This window comes from Schistocerca piceifrons, chromosome X (genome assembly GCF_021461385.2).
Source record: "Schistocerca piceifrons isolate TAMUIC-IGC-003096 chromosome X, iqSchPice1.1, whole genome shotgun sequence".
NCBI classification, from domain to species: Eukaryota; Metazoa; Arthropoda; class Insecta; order Orthoptera; family Acrididae; genus Schistocerca; species Schistocerca piceifrons.
Window position 1 is genome coordinate 715,376,276 of NC_060149.1, and position 19,726 is coordinate 715,396,001.

A 19,726-nucleotide genomic window follows, 5' to 3' on the forward strand; every position below is an offset into this window, starting at 1 on the left:
CCAATGGTGCACAACAGCACAGAATGTTACAGGGAGTCCGTTACTTACTCCCAGATGGTAGGTGCAGTTGCAAAGTGGTTATTATGCACTAGTGCTATTGTATTTCCCCTTCACTCAATATAAAAAATGGTGTAGAGCAACTTCAAGAAGGAATTTCATTCAGTTCTACAATGTCAATTAGTGAACAAAATATTAGCTTGCCGAATATCTGACCAGGTTTGTGACTGGAAATCATTACTGTTTACAGTGTACATAAATGATCTAGTGGATAATGTCGGAAGCTCTAAGAGGCTGTTAACAAATGGACTGATGACCTCAGATGTTAAGTCCCATAGTGCTCAGAGCCATTTGTTAACAAATGATGCAGCTCTATATGAGGTGTAGGTATAAAATAATGGGACTGATGCTGTCACAGAGTAAGTATGCATAAGCCAAAAATGAACTACAAATAGCTGGGTTGCATGAAGCCTTCTCAGTTGACTGCGGCACCTCTGGTGTCTATAGACAAATCAGTGTGGCTGTCACCTTTTTTTTTGTGTAAGAGCTGTTTTTCAGCTGTTTTTTGTTTTGCTGGAAAAATGTGAAGTGTAATAATAGAGAAACGAATTGTCATGAAATTTCACATGAAACTTGGAAAAACTGCTACTGAAACCTACCTTTCACAAAAGAAGTGTATGGGGAAGACTGTTTATCACTTAGCACGTCTTTGAGTGGTTAAAGCATTTCCAAAATGACTTAAATGATGTTGTTGATGACTCATGTGCAGGATGCCCTTCAACATCAAAAATGGATGAAAATATTGAAAAAGTAGTACTCCGATTCCATCTAAGCATCAACTGCATATTCAATCGATTACTGAATCTGTAGGAATAGACAAAGAATATGTAAGGCAAATTTTACCTAACCAATTTAACACGAGCAAATCGAGTGACAAACTGGTGCCGAAAATTCTCGCAATCGAACAAAAAGTAGCTCATGAAAATGTTTGTACTGACACTTTGAAAACCACTGACAATAGTCCCAATTTCTTGGGAAGAATGATAACATGTGATGATTCTTGGTTTCTCACTTATGATCCAGAAACTACACACCGACCACGCACTGGAAGGGCCCAACTTCACCAAGAGTGAAAAAAGCTTGAATGAGCAAATCAACATTCAAAGCAACAATAATTGTTTTTGCCAATATTCATAGCATTTTGTATATTCACTGGATTCCTGAAGGTAAAACTACTAATCAACAATACTACCTTGTGATTCTTGCACAACTCCATGACAAAATAAATAAAAACAGCCGGACTGTTGAAGAACAAGTCATGGGTTTTGCATCAAGGCAATGCACTAGCTCATACCCACATTGTCTGTTGATTTATACAGGGACTGGCAGTTTCCCTGGACAGAAATATATATAACATATCACACATAAATAGGTGAAGAAATGCACTACTGTTCAATAACACTACTGATGAAAAATTACTGGAAACAGTGGCTACCATAAAATACCTATGAGTAAAACCATGTGGCCCTAAAGTGGAATGCCCACATATAACAAACAGTAAGAAAATCAAATCCCAGGCTGAGATTCATTGGAAGAATATTAAGGAAACGTAATTTAGACATGAAAGAAGTGGCTTATAAAACACTTGTATGGCCGATTCTTGAGTATTGTTCTACAGTCTGCAACATTTATCAAGTTGGATTAATAGAAGAGGGAGACAAGGTCCAACAAAGAGCAACATGTTTTGGCATAGGATTATTTAGTTGGAATGATAGCATTACAGGGGGTGCTGAACAAACTACAGTGGCATACACATCAACAGAAGTATTGCGTATCATGGAGAAATTTATTGTTGGAAGTTCTCAGAGACCATGTTCTGGCAAGGGTCGGACGACCTATTACTTCCTCCCACACATTTCACAAAATGACCACAATGAGAAGATCAGAGAACTTAGAGCTAACATGAAGGTTTACCAAAAATCATTTTTCCCACGCGCAATTCATGTATTGAACAGAGAAGGGGGAAAAAGACAGTAATTGCAAAAGTACCTTGCACCACACACTGTCACGTAGTTTGCAGAAATTAGATCTTGATGTACAAGCACAACATCTCTAATGTAGCATTTTCTACTTAAGTCTGATGAGCATTTCTGTGACATTCTAATGTCTATAAAATGAAACTGGGATGAAAGTTGCTCTTCTTCTTTGAACCTGCTTTATTAATGGTATGTGGTGATGACCCCATACAGTACTAAAGAACACTACAAAGTAGCATTGAAACTACCCTCTTCATGAGTGAAGTACATTTCCTTAGGATCATACAATTCTTGCACCTAAACTGGAAGAGTAGCAATGGTGTATAACAGTACATTAGTACCACTGGTACATTAGTACCACTGGGTATGGTATAAAGTTTTTCAAGGGACATACGGTTTAATTCTTTCAAGAAGCATGTTCATAAATCCGAAATCTCATGTCTGTTCCAAGATTTAAGCAATGTTTTGAGATATTATGGAGCACATCAAAAGAATTATAATAAAGTAAAACCTAGTGCATTCCATGCAGCTTTATGTGGTTCTCTGTTCATTTTCACATTGTGATTTACTGATTAAGCCACATACATCAAGCCATTTCTACATAAAATTACCAACATTCAGATATACTAATGGTTGTTCAAAAACCATGTTGCAATGTTGTCAAAGTGCAGGTAATATGGCATGTTAATGAAATCAGCATGAGCATTTGACAGTAAGCAAGCTTTACTACTACTACTACTACTACTACAAAACGTCTCTGTCTTAAGTAATGCGTTATACATTTGACTAAACTGACAATTAACACTGAATACATTGAACTAAACCTCACTGAATGATGGAAAACTAAATTATGTTGTGACAGATACAAAGCTGGCCAACAAACACGAAAGAGGAAATATACATGTTTATTATTAAACAGAAGACTGAGTGGGAAGGGGGGGGGGGGGGCAGGAGGACGAGTTGAGTGGGGGTGGGAGTGTAGGAAACAAAAAACAACAAAATGTGAACAACATAGAATTATGAGCAAAATAAGGCTGTTCAAGAGAACCTTAAATAAATTTCATCTACAAAGTGGCAGCACTAATTCTCTGCCCATACTGTTTTCCCCAACATCAGCCCTATATTTTGTGCACCCACTAAGCTTGCACAAAGCACATAATTGCTTTTATCTTTCTCAGTAAATGTTTTTTTCCTCTTTCTCTTTAGCTTGACACTGTATTGTGTCACAATCTGCATTCGAACTTATACTTCCAAAATCTCTCTCTCTCTCTCTCTCTCTCTCTCTCTCTCTCTCTCTCTGACTGTCCATGCCATCAAAAATTATTCTATTTGTAAAAGTTTTATGAGAATCAAGCTTGATAAAGATTGATCATTTGCTCAGTTTGGCACATACGGAAGAAGGAATCCATGAGGTCATTGTTCACAGAACTATTACAGCATTCAGATAAAGCAGTTCTGGGAAACTGTGGAAAATGTTATGGCCAGTTATTAGAAATGTATTCCTCCCAAATAAAGGTTCACAGTCTTAACCACTGCACAACCTTGCTACTTAAACTGATCACTGGCTACCCTAAGAAGCATTTCACACTATGTCTCATAGGTTTGCGGAATGGAACTACATTAAAATTATGAGGGTACTAAACCAAGCTTACTTAAATGATTAAAAACAATGTATATAACCAACATAGAAACTAAAATAACTACCATTTACAGCACACACAAACCAGACTAGACCACACTAGAATTGGTCATGCCAGAAACGACTAGGCCTCTGGAGCCAAGCTGTTTGCTGAGCTTCTAACATCATCTCAGTTTCCAACTTCTAGCCATCTACAGACGCATTAAGCTGTGTAGTGAAGAACATTATCTTGCAAAGTGATCAAACTCCTCATGAGGATAATGACTGCATGTGGGTGAATGAAATCTCTGAAGGAGGAGTCATAAAGAAATTAGTTGAGGAAACCTTTTACACAAATTAATCATTCTGGAGAATGCCACAAAAATATTCACCAGACTGTAACACTGTACCCTTTCACCTCCACCACAATTTGTTATTCCTACAGCAATTGTTGAGGTGTGTTTCACCTCTTATTTTGTTTTGCAAATACTCATCAGACCCGCAATGAATAACACGACTTAGCCGAGAATTGTCCTTGTCAATCCATAACAGTCCAGAATCAACTGTTTCACAAATCTTAGATGATATACCACATCTAGCACCAGTACAGACACAATCAGGCAGCCTTGGATGTCCATATGGAAATGGGCTCAATGAACAGCTGTGATAAGCACTTGTTTGTGTGTCTCCTGGTGTATTTGGAAGGTGGACTGTAACCGTAAGGCATGCTGGCTCTCTTTCATGAACAGTAATCAATGTTCACTCCACAGTATCTACAACAGTTATTTATACCATGATGTTATTCACAATGCAATTTCCCCGCAGGGGTGCACAATATGTTCACACACTTTGTCTGATCAAAAATATTACTGCCATTGGTGCCAAGCCAATGGATTATCCCATCTTGCAATTCTGACTTCCTTTTTTTTTTTTTTTTTTTTTTTTTTAAAAACTTGAGGTAGCAGAGATCTCCACAAAGGGTCATTAACCAGCTTCACAATCGAAGTAATGTCTGCCACTCTTCAGTACCAAGTGGTGAACCATTCTGTATTAAATTTCAGGATTGTTCCATCATATCATTCTTCCTTTACTTTTCTTGTGCATAGTTGGGTTAAATCAGTTATATTACTGTTTTCCTCTGAGCTGCAAATAGTATTCTCATAACCAAATTTAATATACACATGACTGTATTTCTGATTCCAGTCTCACCCCAACTTGGTAAAAGGTCTCGTGGAAAACAGTATTTCAAATAACGTGGTCATTTGTGTCTGACAAAAGGAGTCCAGTTTTCAGCTTAACATACAGTGAGACTTTATGACAATAAAAACTGGAACTCAAATGACAGTTCCGTAAATGAACTGTGCTCTTCTTCCTCTGGCACAATGCCAGAGGGGGTTATGGTGCTTAGCGTGCGATCGCTGGCGGCTTTCGGAGAGAAAGGACATACTGGCATACGGGCAGTTGGTGGCAGGTGGCCCGCGTGGACAGCCACATTTCGCAAGCGGGATTGTATCATATGGTGAGCTGTTTTGAGGTGGGAAGCCACACCTCATAGCGGTTTTCGATTGCGACTCATCCAGAAGTGCATTGAGGCGATGTGCCTGGAGGCACTATGTTCTGCCGTTTGTATTATCGAGTTCCTGGCTTCTTGTGGTAAGATTGCTCTTTCCTTATGTATTGTACCCCCCCACCCCCTTAAAGAGGTCTTGGGGGTTTAAACTATGGCTGTTGCTCTGTGAAACTGTGGCCGTTGGTATTCGAAACTGCCTCACACAGACTAGACGCTCAGTTGCGAGTATGTGCCGGTCGTTCGCTATTTATTTTGCTGCCCGCCAGGTTGCACTGACGAGATTGCCTCCTGGTAGAGTGACGCTCACCTTTTGACAGTTTCAGACATGCCAACTTTCAAAATGAAAAATCATGAGAATTTTAGCGGTGTACTATTGCGAATTACAACACATTACAACACATCCCTGACGATTAAAGTTGCAATAATTCAATACCTGTAACAAATCAATTACATTTGCTTTATTATTTACATGTAAATAGCGAATAATGGACATACCTGAGCTTTGGACTGTATAATTTATCATTCAACATGCTGAACAACATGAATGATGAGCTCTGCAGGTTTCTTTGGATTCACACATATTCAAGTAAGCACTCTCGAGAGAACTACAGTTCGAAATTACAATCCGAGGAAACAAATTAATGTCTATTAGATTTCTGTTTTGATATTGGCACAGTTTTTGCATGAATAAATCACTGTTAAATGATCAAACGTTTTCATTTCATAATGCAACCCATATTTGCATGGCACCAAAAGCCAGACAGGTTTTTTAATGGAATACAGAATTCCCGTAAAGTCGAAAGTAGATGCTCAGCAATATTAGCTCCAGTGCCATCCCCTTTTAAATTAGGCACATAGAGTAGGCAATTTTGAATTTCACAGAGTTCAGGGCTGAAGAACGAAACGATAATAGGATATAACCTAAGTCCGTTATATTACTACCATCGGTAGCAATAGTGAATGGATTCGACTGCAAATGCGTAATAATTTTCGCTTTTTCTTCCATGCACATTTCCATAAGGATGGTAGTTGTTTTTGTTCTGGCGCACCCATATCGTTCCACAATTTCGGAACTGGGAAACATTTTGCGAAACACAGGCCCAGCGTGGTCGGCACAGTTTATAGTCAAGTTATGCTCTACAATAAATGAGGTAAATAAAGCCTCGGCATTCGTCACAGAATCTACGTTTTGGGGTTTACACGAGAAGTTAAGTTTCTGGTTCTGCTCTACACAATGGACACTCTCCTCGTGTTTTTTAGTTTTCACATGTTTAAGAAAGTCGCATTTCCCACCACGAGCCACTTCCTTATACACGTTTCTGAACACTGCATTGTATTTCTTCACCATTCTGCACGAAAAATAATCAATACCTCCAAGATACGCAGCCAACAACCTGAGGGGGGAGGGAGGTGGGGGTTTACAAGGGAGTCAAGAATGAAATTGTCGAGCGGAGGGGCGGGGAGGGGAGGGTAGTAACCCTAAATATTTTTCCCCATGAAACATCTATCCCTCTAACTTCCCCCTAGGCAGCTTAATTCCCCCTATTTAGGGGGAAATCCCCCAACTTGGCAACACTGCCTTGTAGACACAACAACACTAATCACTTCACTTGGAACGACTATTGACTACTCCTTGTCCACGATAACTTTACGATTGCGCTGGTGCTACCAGAAGCGGAGGAAATTGGCACTAGTTGAAAAATATTCATTCGTCTCCAAACACTGCCAACAATAAGTTCCTTACTTATAGATGCGAAGCGCAAGCACCGCCTACTGTCGCTACCGACAGCCACCGCACGAATATTCCAAGTTGACATAGACAAGTAGCTGCCACACCTTGTCATCCGCCAATATATCGAAGGCGCAGGATTTTCAAATAGTAAGGAAAGTATTGAAACTGCTCTGAAAATCAGCAGATCGGTCATCACGGTCAGGAGATCAGGAGGAAGAAGGAAAAATCTGGAGTCTCCCGCTTAAATTTGGAGAGTTGGCAGTCATGCTTGTTGTTGTTAACGTACACTGTTGAATGACAATTTGTTTAAGGCAAGCAACAAGAAGAGCCTTTCAACAACACGCCATTGAGTGTTCAATGAGCGTACAGATGAAATTACTGTTATAACCAAATATGTTGTTGCTCTGTGACTATTAATAACTTGGCAAGATTACTACCTTTCGACAGATCGCCGCTGATATTTCCTATTGTTATTAACGTGCACCACTGAATCACATTTTGTTTAATGGCAAGCCACAAGAAGAGCCTTTTGACAGAGCGCCGTTGAGTGTTCAATCAGCACAGAGTTGAAAATACTGTTATTACGAAAAGTTTTACAGCCACTATATACGTATAATGTATGTATATGCTGGGTCGCAGCAGGTCTGGCGACTGAGTACTACTGTTGTTAGTAACACCTGCTATTTGTTGCTTCAATGATTATCTTGTTGTCGTCCTTCATCTATGTCTGTTTATATTTAAAAGGTAAAATAATTCTGCACATTTAATAATCTTACCTGCAGCAGGTTTACCTGGTAGCTTACAGCCATCAGCTGGAGTACTCTGGGCTTGCTGCTTGGTTGATTACATTTTTCTAGTTTTATGTACATACGTACTGTTTAACTCTTTTATATACAATCTTCCGACTTAAGGTTTGGGAAGACAAGAAACGTCTGTATTTATGATCATTGCACGGCCGACATTAGTTTCCAATGTTCTGCACCCAACCATGATCTTGTACCCTGTACCTTGGGCACGTATTTTGATTGTGAGAGTTGCCTATTCTGAGGCGTGCTACTTGCTATCTCTGTCGGAGCCCATATTGCTCGATCCCCCGGAACTTGGCGTAGCCCTCCTACTCCCCTACCTACTTAACAATAAATCCAGACTTGAGTAGGACTGTATTAGTAAACACACAGAAAGATACATAAATACTGTATTCGTGATACCAACAGCACTTATGTCATCTGCAGTGTTTAATATCTGAAATGCTCTGATCAAAATTGTATTCAGTTTTTTATACTTATCACTCCATGACGTGTATTCCTTAAAATGGGCACTTTGCTCTACTTATTTAACTTCTTTAAACATCTTCCCCATAACAAAACATCATATTACATATGACGCTTGAACACTCAGTGTTGTTTTAAAATATAAAAACAAGTTTGTTTATAATTTGTTTTAAAAGTAAATTTCAGTTTATCTACCTTTGTCAAAAGTTAGACACATCCAAAAGACTTCGGTTAACAAATTTTTGTGAGACAATCTCACGCTAAATTACCTGTTTTGTTAATAAAAAACAATATTGAAATGCCATTCCATGTAACATATACGATGGAAACTATACAGCTTAAAAACATTATCAAGATGATGTTACATTATTATTTTTTGACCTATGAACTCATCTTATCGATACAAAATTACATAACTGAGTACATACAGTTAAATCAATGGCTCCTTCCATTTAAAACAATAGTTTAATTTGTTAAAAACAGGTGCAAATCTACTGAACTACATAAGCATGCTGAAAACGATAGATTAACACACCAGTTAGAGAACACATGCACTGGGTATTATCATGTGAAGCACAACATGCTCTTTACGATGGCATACTGCACATACTAAAAAGAAGGCATGCTGGTCAGCTTATAAAGCATTATTCAATAAATAAATATCTGTCATGCATCTGCAACTCTAAATAGATAGTATCTATAGGAGTTCCCAATGATCAGATAAAGCAATAATTTCCTCCTCACGTGATAAAAAGCAACAACAAATTTCCAGAATTCAGGAAGCAGTTCCATTCAATTACAAAGATTTTAGTTAGCATCTGTGGTAGTGACATGCATGCCTGAGAACAAGCTCACCGAATTTCAGTGTGTTGAGCCCGTTCCTGGGCCTTGTGTGCCAGTAGGAGGAGGCTGCATCGTAGCATATGGATGCTGGTGGAGATGGTGGTTGAGAAAGGGACCAAAACCAGGTGTGGCAGGTCCTCCATAGTATGCAGGATCCGGGCCAGGATAGCTCGGCCGTGGGCCATACGTGGTTGGTCCATAAACATTCTGCGTGTAGAACCCACTGGCAGTACTTGCAGTGTCAGATCCTGTAGCACGCTGATGAGTGCCAAGAGCAAATGTGGATGGCTGTGGTGGTTGTGGAGGTGGTGGTGCTGGGAATGTTGGACCCATGTCAGTAGGAAAGCGCTGAGGCTCTGGTCGGTGAAATGCACTGTACGCAGATGCACTGGTGTAATCTGTGGCACCATAGCGAGTGGCAGGATACCCAGTATATGTCGTTCCCGGTCCTCCGTAAGTTGACGAAGGCCCACTAGGCCTTAATCCTGTAGTTGCATAGCCAAATGGATCAGGAGTAGTTGCTGGACCACTATAACGACAATTTGCTGTCCCCGGATATGCTTCATACGGATTTTGGTGACCGCTGTACGGTTGAAAATTTTGAGTTGCTGCCGATACTACAGAACCTTGTGCAGGAGGCATTGGTGTTGTTGTTGTACCAGCATTAGCATAAGACGGTGTCATTTCTGGAGCAGGTGTCGAACGAGCACTGTTGTTGCCGCTTCGTGTGCCGCTAGCAGCACCCGGACTGCGAGCGTCATCTACCGTAGACGATGGTGACTGCTTCATGTCACGTTTTGAATCTCTAATCTCTTGATCTTTACGAATTGTTGATACTGGTGTTTGCTGGGTATGACTTGCACGTCCAGACATGTGCTGCATTTGTCCAGCAGGTGACGGCCTGTCTCGTAAAGTGTTATCCTTCACGCTCTGTTGAGCATTTTGAATAGTTCGATCAAATCTGTTGTCATCACCAAATGAACCCCCAAATTGGTTGACGTTCACTGATGATGCTTGTTGCTGACCTCCATAGTATGACTGACTTCCGAGATACTGCCCATAAGGTGCACTATTATATGTTTGGACATCCTGTGAGGATTTTGAGGCATCTAATGTTTGATATGTAGATTTTGTTTCTGAAGAACTATAATTCTGTCTAGTTTGCTCTGATGACTGGAAATTTTGCTTGTTAATGTCTTGCTGAAAGTTGGATTTTGATGCATCCCCATGTGAATAAGACATTTTAGGTGATGCCAACTGCTTGAATACAGGTTTCTTCATCTCATGGCTTTGATAATTTGATTTAGAGTGTTCTGTGCCATGATACATGGATTTTAGTTGACTAGGCACTGAGTAATTTGCTTTAGCTGAATCCGTATTATGAAAATTGGACTTTGATGAGTCAGGTTGGTGTTGCTGATAACTAGACTTGATACTGTCAGTACTGTCAGGTTTTGTTGAGTCAGCTGCACTGTACTCAGGTCTTAAATGTTCACTGTTTTGGTATCTCTGTTTTGAAATACTTATGGAGCCTGTCTGTCTATCAGTCAGCAAACTGGAAGAGAAATTTGTAGTTGTTCCCATATGTTGTTGGTTGTTTCCATAAGGTCTCATCTGCATTTGAATTTCAGGTTCGTAACTGCCTGTGCATTCAGAGATATTCCTCTGGACAGATTTTGACACTCTAATTTTTTTATTAGGTGGGCTGTTATCCCCCAGAATTTGTGTACTACTTGGGAAGTTTGTTGCAAACTGCTTACTCTGTGGTTGCTTCCCACATACATATTCTACTCTATCTTTCTTCAGTTCTCTGTCATCACATTCACTTTCTTTGGATTTGCACTCACTCTGGTAAGTTGTAGAATGGGAACTCTGAGATCCAATTTCGTTAAAGTTTTCAATAAGACTATTTTGCATGTGATTTTTATGAGAAGATTCTCCTGAATGGCATGAAGAGCTTCTACTTCTTTCCTGTCCAGAACACATACCAGATTGTTCCTCTAACTGTGGCTGAAAGCCTAGAGATGATCTCATTTGCTCTGTACGGAAGCTTTTTGCAAGTGTTTCAGACATGACAGATTGTATACTGCTATCTAAAGTTGTATCTCTTTCCTTTGTCTCAATGGGTCTTTGTGCTGCAGTAAATGTACTTTCATAGTTTTTAAAAGAACTCATTCCCACTTGTGAACTAGCACTGGTGTTTATTGTGCCTGAAAAAACTTCACTTTCTTTTCTCATGCTCTCTGCAAAGGACTTCGTAAGTTCAATAGAGTCACTGAAACATCCACCATCCTGATTTCTTTTATTCACATACTGATCTTCTTTTCTTCTACCTATTTGCAGAGCATCGCAAGCACTTATTGCATTTTGCAATCTATCATCTTTTTTTCCTCTTTCCGTAAATGCTCTATGAAGTTCTGCAGTTTCACTAAAGCACTCTGAGCTTTGGCTGGTTTTCTGAATATCAAGGTCTTCTCTCTGCCTTCCTAATTCCAAAATCTCATTTGAATTCAATGTTGATTCAAACTGATCATCACCTCTTGCTGTTCTAACTGTCATACCTTTCTGAATTCCAAGAGCTTCACTAAATTCCCGGTCTTGCGACTGTCTTTGCATATTATAATCCTCCCTTTGCCTGCTGATTTGAGGGGTAGAGTTGGCTGGAAAGGAAGCACGGAATCTTTCATCATTGTGCTCTAAAGTGCCAGTGTGTGTACCATGCTCTTCTCTCTGTGCTTTTGTACTAACAGCATTACAGTGGCCATCATCTTTTTGCTTCCGTACTGATTGCTCTCCAATCTGATTACTATTGGGTTTATTGTTATCTGTGGCAAATGAAAGGAAGCCAGCACCATTTGTGCTAACATCTTGTGGTGCCGTTTTCCTAACATCATCTGAACTGGAATTGTTTGGTAAGTTTCTTCTGTCACTGTGCTGATCATGACTTGATCTCCACAAATCTCCCTCTGATATAGAACTATTCCTTTCAGATGCATTTTCATTGGTATTACTAACTCTTCCTTTACCAGTATTGCCAAATGACAAATCACGTTCCCGGCATATGCCATCCTGATTATCAGGACCAGACATTCCACGTAATTCTAGTGCTGGTGACGGGCTGTTGGATGTACTGCTACTCCCTTCGGCAGGTTCTTCTCCACTTTCACGAAGCACCGGTGTTACCACAGCAGGAGTGCAGGTAGATCCACTGTTATGTTGGGAACGGTTTCCAGATCCATCACGGAAGAATGGTTTAGCTGTTGCAGTTGGTGCAGAAGGTGTTGCTTTCTGCTGGAAATATGGCCTCGCTTCACCTGTTGCCACAGGCTGAGTTCTTGGGCGCGCCCGTCCTGCCGTTCCACCCCCTCCCCAGGAGCCTTTGCTTCTACCAGCTGAGGTTCGCACCCCAGAAATGCCAGTAACCCCACCAGTTGGACTGACACCCTTTGGGATGATTGTGATGGCCGAGTTGTTCTTCAAGGGCAGCACGTTGCTCACCTTTTGTGCATTACGGTTTGCTTGGGCAGCCAGGTTGGCCTCTGCAACATCATACTAGTACTTCAAGATCTATAAGCATTCACGCAGATCATTGTTACATATCTCCCATCTTCTTTCTACATGAACTAAAATAATTTCATTAAACTATTTACTTGCACTGAGTTACTGGTAACAGCAAGGAAATGAAAATTTCTGATAATATGTTTTAATTTCACAACTAAAAGGAAAGAACATAACACAATAAAAATTAGGCATTGGTAACCTGGTCTGAGAGTTGGAATATGTGATAACTCTCACTATTTTACAAATCATGTCATGCAACCCTAAATTAACAATTCTCAGTATATAAATGGTAAAAAACAAATTCCTATGAGATCACAGAGTAATGCTGAATGTTTTCTGTATTTTTGGAGATTCATCTTTTATCTACTGTAAACATTTCTTGAAAACCTGTAGTAACGACCATACACTAATCAACAAAATAACAGGGAAAACTAAATAAATCAATGTTAAACTATAACATCATACACACATGTAAGAAATTTATTTGCTAAAAACAATTACTATGCTATCTTAAGTTGATTTGTACATTTCTCAAAACCAACAGCAGACTCGCAGTCCGATTTAGAGTAACTGTTTGAATAAAGATGGTCAATTTTTGCCCATAATTGTCTCACACCCAATGAACGAGCTAGATTATCAGATGATGAACAACAGGAATTAAACGTGCAATTGAAACTAAAATGTTGTTACGAGATTATACAGAAATTGGGTATACTTTTCCACTGTCTGTAAGGCATTTGATAACACTCATTCTCTCTTTATACAACATTTCATAAAACGAGTAAGAACATATCATTAATACAAAGATAATGAGAGAAACACAAACTGAGAATGTAGAATGGAGGGAGTAATTGCTCAAAACCTTACTGAAGGTGCCATAAATATAGTAACGGAAGTTCTGGCAGAACATAAATAATGTAGAAGTAAAGTAGACCGCTCACCAAATAGCAGAACCATTGAGTCATCAATTCACACACCCAAAGGGAAAGAGAACTTGCTAGCTTTTGGAAGAAATTCTTTGTCGAGTGCGCGCACACTAACTTACACACGCACACACACAAAACTGCGGCAATAAACTGTGACAGCTACATACACAATGCCAAGGTTCACATTTCGAGGTTGGGAGGGGGTTGTGTAGGGCGTGGTGAGCAGACGGATGGAGAGGTGAGAGACAGGAAGAGGAAGGATACTTAATGGCTCGGGAGATGCAACCGGTTTTCTGGCTAGGGGGTTGCCAGGGGGGAGGGGTGGCAGCGGGGGAGAGGGGTGGCAGCGGGGGAGAGGGGTGGCAGCGGGGGAGAGGGGTGGCAGCGGGAGATAAGAAGGGTAGGGAGGAGAGGGAGGGGGGTGGCAGGGGGAGATAAGAAGGGTAGGGAGGAGAGGGAGGGGGAGAGGGGTGGCATGGGGAGATAAGAAGGGTAGGGAGGAGAGGGAGAGGGAGAGGGAGGAGAGGGAGAGGGAGAGGGAGGAGAGGGAGAGGGAGGAGAGGGAGAGGCAGGAGAGGGAGAGGCAGGAGAGGGAGAGGGAGGCAAGTGCACGGGCTAGCCATGTAATTTACAGGTATGGAACCTATGATGTGCGATACACGATGAAGGTGAGGTGGGGGCATGGAAAGGAAGGAGGGTGATAGGACGAAAGAAGGTTGTGTGAGGGTGTGCGTGCAGTGGGTTAGTAGAGATTGGGGCCTGGAGTGTTGCAGGAGTGGAAGTGTGTTGCGAGGTTAACTCCCACCTGTGTAGTTCAGGAAAGCTGGTGCTGGAGGGAAGGATCCAGACGGCCAGGGTTGTTAAGCAGCCACTGAACTCAAACATGTTGTGCTAGGTGCATGTTGTGCCACTGGGCTGTCACCTTTGCTCTTGGCCTTAGTTTGGCGGTGGCCATTTAATCCAGGGGACAGCTGGATTGTTATGCTCCTAAGATACAAATCTGTGTGGTGACTGCAGCAGTGTTTGTATATGACATGGCTTCCTTCACAGACTGCCCTGCCTCTGATAGGACAGTCTAGGATAGGATAGGCTGGGTGGGTGGATTTGGTAGATATCACATCTGGGTCTTTTTAAGGAGACATGACTCCAACTGCAAGTGTTGACGCTGGAAGTGACATAGGAATGAACCAGCATTTGGGTAGGCTGGGTGGGTGACAGAATGCCACTTTAGGAAAGGTGTGAAGGATCTTAGGTAGCATATCTCTCGTTTCTGGGCATGACAACAGGTAAAGCCCTGACAAAGTATCTGCTTCAGTTGTTCCAGTCCAGGATGATATTATGATATATTATGTTATGAGGGATGGGGGTGGGGTGGGGGTTGCTCCTTTGTAGCTGGTTCTTGGATGTGGTGAGAAGATTAAGGGTGTGTGACATTATGGAATAGCAAATCTATTTGCAAACTAGGTTTAGGAGGTAGTGTCTGCCTGTGAAAGCCCTACTGAGACCTTCAGCATACTGGGGAGGGAATTCTCATCACTGACAGCTGTCAAAATGAAGGCACTGTTGGTGGATGTAATAATCAGATTGGTGGAGGTCAGCGTCCATGAAAGTGGCATATTGAGTCAAAGAGAACCAGATGAAGCAGAAGGAAGAGATGGTGTTGAGGTTGTGGAGGAATGAAGATAAGGAATCTTGGCCATGAGTCCAGATCATAGAGTTATCATCAATGAAACAGAAAGTGTTTGGGAGGCTATAAAGGTTTCCTTGAGATGATCCATAAAAAGGTTGGCATACAAGAGTAGCACGTGGGTGCCCATGACTGTGCCACAGATTTGTTTATACACATTCCCCATAAAGGGGTAACAGTAGGATGTAAGGATGCACAAGGAGAGATAGTGCTCAATAGTGACAAGGCCATGGGCATGACGGATGTTGGTGTATAGGGAGATGGCATTAGCAGTGAAGAGTAGGATCCAGGTGGAAAAGGAGTGGGGATGACAGCATGTTAATGAGGAGGCTGGCCTTGCCCATTCACCCTGTGAGTGGTTAGGTGGCAGCTGCATCAGCAGCATCTGAGCAGATACACTGGCGTCAATTGTTTGGGGTGGTGGGGTGTACTACTTATCGAGAGCTCCAATGTTAGTGGAATAGAGTCCAGGGCTGGAAAGAAACCCACTGTGCACTCACTCAGTATATCTGCCAGGGGAGGGAGGGGGTGAATAATCTGAGATGTGGAGGTCATGCCTGTGGCTATCAAGGGTGTCGGGTTAAGTCTTGTGCAAGTGGTTGCTCGTGTTGGCACCAATGATGTATGTTGCTTGTGTCCTGAAGTCACCTTCGGTTCATATGGGTGGCTGATGGAAGTGGTGAAGATTGCTAGCCTTGCTCAGAGTGTGGAAGGAGAAATCACAATTTGCAGCATCATTCCCAGAGCCTGATTTGGGTCCTTTGGTTTGGAGTTGATTGGAGAGTCTCAACCAGAGGCTCCGTCAATTCTGAGTCTCCGCTGCAGATTTCAAGACCTGCATTATGAGGTGAAGAACTGTAGGACTCCCTTTGATAGGTCAGAGGTGCATTACACAAATGAAGCAGCTTCATGGTTAGCAGAGTACACGTGGAACGCACATGGGCTTTTTTCTTTTCTTTTCTTTTCTTTTCTTTTCTTTTCTTTTCTTTTAGCTAAGCAGTAGTCCTCTAACAAATGCTCACCAGTCAATACACAGAGAGCAAAATCGGACCACTTACAAAGTAAAGACACTTTGACTGTCAAAATTTTAACAGTAAACTGCAGAAGTATTCATAACAAAGTACCTGAATTTATTGCCCTCCAAGAAAGTTGTCGTGCTCCAATTATTCTCAGAACCGAGAGCTGGCTGAAACCCCAAGTAGAAAGTTCTGAAATATTTAGTGAGGCATGTAACTTTATTGAAAAGACACATTAGGTACCATAGAAGGAAATATTGTGTCTATCAAGGTCAAAACTTAGCCTGAATGTGAACTCAAATTAATTCCACTGTGACTGTTTTACAAAAGTCTACACTCAGCAGGGTATAAATACATAGAGAATGCAACATTTGTTGGAGGCAACTTGAACCTACCCTGTATAGACTGGTATGTCTATGGATTGATTGCACATGGCATGGACAGCTAGGCTTGTGATGTATAGGTTGGTGTATAAGTTCTTATCATTTTTGCTTTGCATGTTGGTCTTCTGGTTGCCACAGATTTACTTATCAACTGTCATTTTTTATTTGTAGTTAACTATTGCCATTTGAGTTTAAATTTTGTTGTTTTGTCATTTGGAGATAGTGAGTAGAGCTGTGGATGCTAGAATGGTGTGGCATGTGGAGAAATTGGCACATTTCCGACAAATTCTTCTGTTTGAATTCAACAGAGGAATGATAACAGCGGAGGCAGTCAGAAACATTTGCACCATGCATGGGAATAATGCCACTGGACACAGCATGACAAGAAAATTGTGTTCTTTGTTTTATGGAAGATCATTCTGACATTAATGGCTCTTCACATTCAAGAAGACCTTCGGGGTTTGATGAAGATCATTTAAATGCATTAATCTGCAATGATCCATGTCACTCCGCCCTAGAACTGGCAAATTTGGTGAACTGTGATCATTCCACCATCACGTAACATTTGCATGCAATGGGGAAGGAGCAAAAATCGGGGGTATGGATACCACATGCTCTAAGCCAAAATCACAAAAATCAGCAGGTCCCATATGTACACCTACCTCTGCTTGCTCATCATAGATTGGCTCATGAACTACACTGACCATCCCTATACTGTATCATTACTGGTGACGAGAACTGGTGTCTTTATGCTAACATACGGAAAAGAAAGGAATGGTTTGAGCTCAAAGAGACCAGCAACTTCCTGTACAGAGACCTGTGTGCGTCCACAAAAGATAATCTTATGTATCTGGTGGAACAATGACAGTGTGGTGTACTACGAATTGCTTCCCTGATGTGTAACCATCATTGCTGACATTTGTTGTCAACAACTGAGATGTCTTGCAGATGCAGTTTGAGAACAACAACCAGGAAGAATGAATGAAGTGATGCTGCTCCATAATAATGCCTACCAGCATTCTGCCAGGAATACAGGAATCAGGTTAGGAAGTCATTCCTCACCCTTCTTATTCACCTAATGTTGCACCCTCAGTGTTTCACCTTTTCTGTCAAATAACCTTCAAGGAACTTCCTTTTTGGATGAAAATGCATTCCAAACATGGTTCAACAAATTCTTTGCCTCAAAACCAGATGATTTCTACAGTCACAGAACTGAAAAATTACCCCTGCATTGGCCAACTGTTGTAAATAGTGAAGAAGAATATATTATTTCCATTATGTGTATCTGTTGTGCCTATTAAACTTATGGCAAAATGCTACAAACCTATGCACCAAACCAACAGTTTCGAACACATTTTCCAAAAACTGTCTTGAGCAGTTAGTTCAACAGCTTATACGAAATGGAAATATAACCTTGTAACTACAAATAGGCTGTCTTTATCAACAGCGTAAGTATAAAGACAGGGATTAGCAATCACAACATCATGATGATGATGGTTACTAAAGTTAATAAATCTATCAAGAAGGTTAGTAGTGTATTTTTGCTTGAAAATCTTCATAGGATCCCACTTGGACAATGAATGGACATCACTCACTTCCAATATGATGGACCTAGAGAAATTATGAGAAAAGTTTAAACTGATTATAAATAGACCTCTAATAAGTGCCCGAGTATGTGGAATAAAGACATAAAAAATCCACTGTGGTTTAATAACATAATGTGGAAAATGCTGTAGAAGTACTGCGTGTTGACTCCTGTATGGAGGATGTACCAACAGGCATACTGTGCATTGATAAGCAACTGAAAGAGTTGGAAAAAAAAAGAATAATCAGGTTCAGTTTCACAGAGACTACTCTGCGGCATTAGCCCCTTACTTAGCTTGCATTTATCAAGAATCTCTCATCTGTCATAATAGGGCAAGCAAATGGAAAAAAGTGCAGGTGACTCTTGTATATGAGAAGGGTAAAAGAACAAACCCACAAAATTATGGACCAATATCCATACACTGGTTTGCCACAGAATTCTTGAATATATTCTCAATTAGAATTTAATAACTTTCCTTGAGAGGGATAAGATCTGTCTGCACATCATCACAGATTTAAAAAGCATCACTCGCGTGAAACTCAGCTTGCCTTTTTCTCACATGATATCTTATGAACCATGGATGGAGGGCAACAGGCAGATTCCATGTTCCTAGATTTCCGGAAAGCATTCGATACAATGCCCCATTGCACTTTGTTAACAAAGGTCCAAGCATACAGATTCGATTTCCAGATATGTGTGGCCTGAAAGATTTCTTATGTAATAGAACACAGTGCGTGTTCCTAAATGGCAAGTAATCATCAGAGACAAAGGTATCATCAGAAGTGTCCTAGGGAAGTAAGATATGGCTGAACGTATTCTCTATATACATAAATGATCTCATGAACACTGTGAACACCAGTCTGCTGCTGTTTGATGATGACACTGTGGTGCACAGAATGGTGTCACTGCTGAATGACTGTCAGAGGATACATGATGACTTGACAAAATTTCTAGTTGATATGATGAATGGCAACTTGCTCTAAATGTAGAAAAATATAAGTTAATACATATGACAAGGATAAACACTCTCATAACATTTGAACATAGCATTGGTAGTGTGTTGCTTGATACAGTCATGTCGATTAAATGTCTAGGCACGAGGTTGCATGCGAGAGCAGTAGCAGGGAAAGCGAACAGTTGACTTCAGTATACTGGGAGAATTTTAGGAAAGTGTAGCTTATCTATAAAGGTGACCGTGTATAGAACACTAGTGTTTAGAATCCCCACCAGGTTGGATTAAAAGAAGACATCAAAGAAATTCAGAGGAGAACCGCTAAATTCTTTACCAGTAGGTTTCATCAACACACGAGTATTATGGAGAAGCTTTGCGAACTCAAATGAGAATCCCTGGAGGGAAGATGATGTTCTTTTTGTGAAACACTGTTGAGAAAATTTACGGAACCAGCTTTTGAAGCCTGCTGCAGAGTGATTCTACAGCCACCAACATACATTTCACATAAGAACCACAAAAACAAGATAAGAGAAATTAGGGCTCGTAAGG

General features: G+C 40.8%; 1 protein-coding gene across 1 annotated transcript in view; it reads right to left on the reverse strand.

The window, feature by feature from the left end:
- The window catches only part of LOC124722666, a 509,646-nt gene that overhangs the window by 14,746 nt on the left and 475,174 nt on the right, over positions 1–19,726 (reverse strand). The window contains exon 22 of the mRNA XM_047247811.1: positions 9,080–12,606. Within this exon, the coding sequence (XP_047103767.1) occupies positions 9,086–12,606 (3,521 nt within the window). The 3' untranslated portion in view covers positions 9,080–9,085. The remainder of the gene's footprint in view (positions 1–9,079; positions 12,607–19,726) is intronic.